Here is a 5,854-nt window from a genome sequence, read left to right on the forward strand (position 1 = left end):
CAACCCCCCCCCATAATCCCCCCTCCACCAAACTTTACACTTGGCACAATGCAGTCAGGCAAGTACCGTTCTCCTGGCAACCGCCAAACCCAGACACGTCCATCGGATTGCCAGACAGAGAAGCGTGATTGGTCACTCCAGAGAACACGCCCCCACTTCTCTAGGCGTCCAGTGGCGGCGTGCTTTACACCACGGCATCCCACGCTTTGCATTGCACTCGCTGATGTGCGGCTTGGATGCAGCTGCTCGGCCATGGAAACCCGTTCCATGAAGCTCTCTACGCACTGTTGTTGTGCCAATCTGAAGGCCGCATGGAGTTTGGAGGACTGGTGGTGGTGTTTTTTTTTCTTTTCAGGTAGTTTTCTACATCAGCTATTTTTTTGTTTTCATATCCGTTTTAGTTTTATAGAGATGGATGTTTGTGTCATGTTCATTTTTTCACGGAATGTTTCTGTCTTTTCCAGCCTTTCTTCCGCCTGCTGAATCTGAGGAAATTGGGCCTGAGTGACAATGAGATCCAGCGTCTTCCGCCTGAGGTGGCCAACTTCATGCAGCTGGTGGAGCTCGATATCTCCCGCAATGGTAAGCATGTGAAGGGCCGGAGTTGATCTCTGTGTGCCCCCCTTCAGGGCTCTGCCCCAAGAACATAGCAATTGTGCTAAAGTCAGACATTACTCATTGTAGTAAGATTCCTCGTGTAGGATCCTGTCATTGGCAACCTTCCGCTAATGTTCAAATGTGTGTCTGGCCGTCTCTGCCTCTCGCTCTGGCCCTCTCTGCCTCTCGCTCTGGCCCTCTCTGCCTCCCGCTCTGGCCCTCTCTGCCTCCCGCTCTGGCCCTCTCTGCCTCCCGCTCTGGCCCTCTCTGCCTCCCGCTCTGGCCCTCTCTGCCTCCCGCTCTGGCCCTCTCTGCCTCCCGCTCTGGCCCTCTCTGCCTCCCGCTCTGGCCCTCTCTGCCTCCCGCTCTGGCCCTCTCTGCCTCCCGCTCTGGCCCTCTCTGCCTCCCGCTCTGGCCCTCTCTGCCTCCCGCTCTGGCCCTCTCTGCCTCCCGCTCTGGCCCTCTCTGCCTCCCGCTCTGGCCCTCTCTGCCTCCCGCTCTGGCCCTCTCTGCCTCCCGCTCTGGCCCTCTCTGCCTCCCGCTCTGGCCCTCTCTGCCTCCCGCTCTGGCCCTCTCTGCCTCCCGCTCTGGCCCTCTCTGCCTCCCGCTCTGGCCCTCTCTGCCTCCCGCTCTGGCCCTCTCTGCCTCCCGCTCTGGCCCTCTCTGCCTCCCGCTCTGGCCCTCTCTGCCTCCCGCTCTGGCCCTCTCTGCCTCCCGCTCTGGCCCTCTCTGCCTCCCGCTCTGGCCCTCTCTGCCTCCCGCTCTGGCCCTCTCTGCCTCCCGCTCTGGCCCTCTCTGCCTCCCGCTCTGGCCCTCTCTGCCTCCCGCTCTGGCCCTCTCTGCCTCCCGCTCTGGCCCTCTCTGCCTCCCGCTCTGGCCCTCTCTGCCTCCCGCTCTGGCCCTCTCTGCCTCCCGCTCTGGCCCTCTCTGCCTCCCGCTCTGGCCCTCTCTGCCTCCCGCTCTGGCCCTCTCTGCCTCTCGCTCTGGCCCTCTCTGCTGCCCGCTTGTCTGTCTTGCTGTTTCAGTCCCAGTTCCTCTGACTTGTTTTCCTCACTTTCTGTTTCTCTCTTCCAGACATTCCTGAAATTCCAGAAAGTATCAAGTTCTGCAAGTCATTAGAGATTGCAGATTTCAGCGGAAACCCTCTCTCCAGGTAATGAATGTGCGTGTAATTGGCGTCTGTACGTCACCCTCCATGTATCTGGAATGTAAACTGGCGGTAATAAAGTCTGTCTTAAAGTGTACTGCCACTTTTGCAATCACATTTGAGAAGCTCCCACTGCATGTTTTTGTGTTCCCATTTATAGAGGATATGGAAAAATAATTTTGACAAACATATTTCTCACCTCTTCTTCTTTGGAGGTTTCTTTGGTGCAGAATTATACATAGGACAATGTAGACAAGCTCTAATGCCTAGAATAGATAGCAATGTGCAAAAGTTGAATAAACTAACATTTAAAAATCCCCCTAAATTACAGTCCCGGGCCCCTGCGAACACACGCATTAAAAAAAAAAAAGGCAGACTGTATGGATGACATAACTGGTGGTGCCACACACAGCCGCACAACTTGAAAAAAAAACAAAAAAAAAAGCAGCCTGTTTTCCCTCTAAACCTAGGTGCGTCTTATGGAGCGAAAAATACGGCGCGTGATCGGCCCCATTCGCTAGTGTGAATGGGGTCATAGGGGGAACAGACCTAGGGAGAGTTTTTAATAGTGCATACAGCGGGTGCCATGGGTGCATGGGCATTGGTGGTGGTGTCTCTCCAAAGCCCTTTCCTGGCCCACTTTGGCCCATCCAGAAGTGATTTGGGAGCCCAGGGAATTGAAGCAAAAGTGACATTCTTATTAAACTGTCATTGAGAAATATAATGCAACGCGATAAGTCACGGCAAGGTTCCGGAATATGCCGTCACATCTTAGGATTTCATTCTTCTTGTGCACTCTGCTGCTCTCTAGTCACAAGGTCAGCCCTGGTACTCATCCTCGCCATCCCACAATTCACGAGACCAGCAGCCCGGTTTGGATACAGTCCCTGTGCTCCAGACTCCACACCCTCCTCCTTGTTGTGGTTCTTCTGAGAGGTCACTATCGTCCTGTGCCGGGACACTCCCTGAACTCGGCAAAGTTGAACTCTGCGGCTGCTGCTCTCAGAATTGGAAATATGCTGCCACCTGCTGGTCACTAGTGCGAAACGCGTGAACTCAGCCTGAGCTGCCTCGTGTCAAGTCTGAGGAACAGCCAGCTGCACAGCAACTCTGCAGAATCACCCGACTCTTCTCCCCGTCACAGAGTATGCCCAGAGTTTATTTCCACACCCGCAGCCTTGTACTGTTTTTGTATCGGGGATAGAGATGCAAGGTTGTAATGAGAGCAGGGGTAGACAAAGTCCGCCCCTCCCAGCTGTGATGAAACTACAAATCCCATGGGAGTCATGCCTGTGGGTGTCAGTCTTGCAGTGCCTCATGGTTTGTGGTTGCACCACAGCTGGAGGGCCGGAGTTTTCTTACCCATGAGGGTACATTCTTCAGACCAGGTCCACATTTTATCTTTAAAATGCCGTCTTTGAACTCCAGTCTGTGTCTTTGCCTAGGCAGCCATGCCATCAGTCTGCTGCAGGCAGGAGGAAGCATTTCCTCCGTCCCCCCTCCCCCAGTGATCAGTATGCTGCTGCAGGCAGGAGGAAGCATTTCCTCAGTCTCCCCTCCACCAGTGATCAGTATGCTGCTGCAGGCAGGAGGAAGCATTTCCTCAGTCTCCCCTCCCCCAGTGATCAGTATGCTGCAGGCAGGAGGAAGCATTTCCTCAGTCTCCTCTCCCCCACTGATCAGACAGCAGCATTGTACATTTGTAGGGAGCCGCAAAGTGAAATGCTGCAGCAGGGGCTGATCAATGTCCGACATTTGTGGACACATCCAAGAACTGCACGGGCTCCGGGATTTACATGACTGTGTCATCTGAGTTGGCATCTCAGTCCAGGAAGAAGATGGTTTCACCTCGATGATTGGCGAGCAATGATGGTGCCGTCCTTCTGGAGAGGAATGCAGATGAAGGCATTGTCAGGGGGGAGTGCTGTGCTACACAGACATATTACTTGGCGTGTTGCAGTAAACATGAAATACATGTGATGCTCGGCCTGATGTAACAATGTTCTTTCTTGGCGTGTGTGATTCCAGACCTGATGGTTCTACGCTCCTTTCTAAATATGATTATTTCTTCTGCAGACTGCCGGACGGATTTACGCAGCTCCGCAGCCTGGCCCACCTGGCGCTCAATGACGTTTCCTTACAGGCGCTGCCCAATGACTTTGGCAAGTGAGTGTCATTTCCTACCGATGTCCCACCAATGTGGAATAATACAGCAGCCAATCAGAAACTGATTTTTTTTATTTTTTTATTATTAAAACCTTTTGAGTTTACACTGATAAAGTGATTACAAACTCTCTGCTCATTGACCTCCAACATATTCTATCCTATAATAATCTCAGATGATATATTCTACATACAACACACAATGCTCGGCTCTGTCACAATGATCACACGGGTTCATCTGTTTATTATTTTTTTCTGTTTGTAGTTTAGCAAATTTGGTCACGTTGGAATTACGGGAGAACCTACTGAAGTCTGTGCCATCGTGAGTATATACAGCGAGCTAAATATTTGTTTATAAGAAACACAGAACACCTCCAACCCCAACATTTGGGGGGGGGGGGGGGGAGCCTTTTCCAACCAATGTAAGGGAAGGCCTTCTCCACTGACCACCAATGTAAGGGGAGGACCTTCTCCACTGACCACCAATGTAAGGGGAAGACCTTCTCCACTGACCACCAATGTAAGGGGAGGACCTTCTCCACGGACCGCCAATATATGGAGGGGCCCTCTCCACGGACCTCCAATATATGGGGGGAACCCGCCAATATATGGGGGGGACCTTCTCCACTGACCACCAATATATGGGGGGACCTTCTCCACTGACCACCAATATATGGGGGGACCTTCTCCACGGACCGCCAATATATGGGGGGACCTTCTCCACTGGCCACCAATGTATGGGGGGACCTTCTCCACTGACCACCAATGTACGGGGATGACCTTCTCCACTGACCACCAATGTAAGGGGATGACCTTCTCCACTGACCACCAATGTAAGGGGGAAACCTTCTCCACTGATCATCAATGTAAGGGGAGGACCTTCTCCACGGACCGCCAATATATGGGGGGACCCTCTCCACGGACCTCCAATATATGGGGGGACCCTCTCCACTGACTGCCAATATATGGGGGGACCTTCTCCACTGATTGCCAATATATGGGGGGACCTTCTCCACTGACCGCCAATATATGGGGGGACCTTCTCCACTGACTGCCAATATATGGGGGGACCTTCTCCACTGACCGCCAGTGTTAGGGGGTCACTAAGTGTTGTCAGCCCTGCCTGCTAAACTGTAGAACTCTGCCTATCTCCGCAAATCTCTGTTCTTCTCCATATGTGTTGATTTCTTCCCCAGCAAAACAGTGCTGTTGCCATGACTCCCATGATCCTATCCCCACACTGTGTAGGTAAAGCGTTCTGAGAGCATGTCTTCTCAAAAGGAACTGAGCTCCCAGGGACTTGCCCCTACATGATTATGTCACAGGGATTATTAAAAACTTCTCTCTACAGGGATAAGGTTAAAAAAAAATGCTGGGACTGGATCTAGAGAAGAGGGTGAGATTTGGGGAGTAAATTTGGGTAATGTCTGGACAAACCCTTTAAGGTAACCTCCATTCATTAGATGGCAGCCAACCATGAACGTACCCTCTGGCCAGATGACAAATGTTAGACAAACGTAAGAGGGGGAGCGCTACAGGTGGCCTTGTCCAGGTCACGGCATAGCTAATAGTAACTTGTCACATTCAACTGGACATGTTTTGTAATATTAAAGCTTCTCCAAGCCACGTTTTCAGTTCCAATGAGTGTCGGGGACATACCCCAGCGTTTATATCCACACAGGTAGCACTGACGCCTCAGTTCAATCACCATGGAATGGGTCAGGGTAGGTGCTGATTGTCCAGGAACAGGTTAGGAGATGTGAAAGTTGTGGACCCCCCACCACTCCAATCCTTGGAATGAAAGGGTTTCTAAACCCTCCGTTTTTTTTGCATATATATAAGGCTGGCGAGCTGTAGATATATGCAAAAAGTTTTAAAAAAAATAAAAAATTATAAAATAAACTTACCTTGCATTCGCCGCGCACTCCCGCCCGAGAATCCGAAACT

General features: G+C 51.8%; 1 protein-coding gene across 1 annotated transcript in view; it reads left to right on the forward strand.

Moving 5' to 3' along the window:
• The window catches only part of SCRIB (scribbled planar cell polarity protein), a 127,989-nt gene that overhangs the window by 35,563 nt on the left and 86,572 nt on the right, over window positions 1–5,854 (forward strand). Inside the window, exons 2-5 of the mRNA XM_018562648.1 lie at window positions 465–582; window positions 1,672–1,750; window positions 3,821–3,910; window positions 4,173–4,229. Of these exons, the coding sequence (XP_018418150.1) occupies window positions 465–582; window positions 1,672–1,750; window positions 3,821–3,910; window positions 4,173–4,229 (344 nt within the window). The remainder of the gene's footprint in view (window positions 1–464; window positions 583–1,671; window positions 1,751–3,820; window positions 3,911–4,172; window positions 4,230–5,854) is intronic.

This window comes from Nanorana parkeri, unplaced genomic scaffold (assembly GCF_000935625.1).
Source record: "Nanorana parkeri isolate BGI_ZX_2015 unplaced genomic scaffold, ASM93562v1 scaffold588, whole genome shotgun sequence".
Lineage (NCBI taxonomy): Eukaryota > Metazoa > Chordata > Amphibia > Anura > Dicroglossidae > Nanorana > Nanorana parkeri.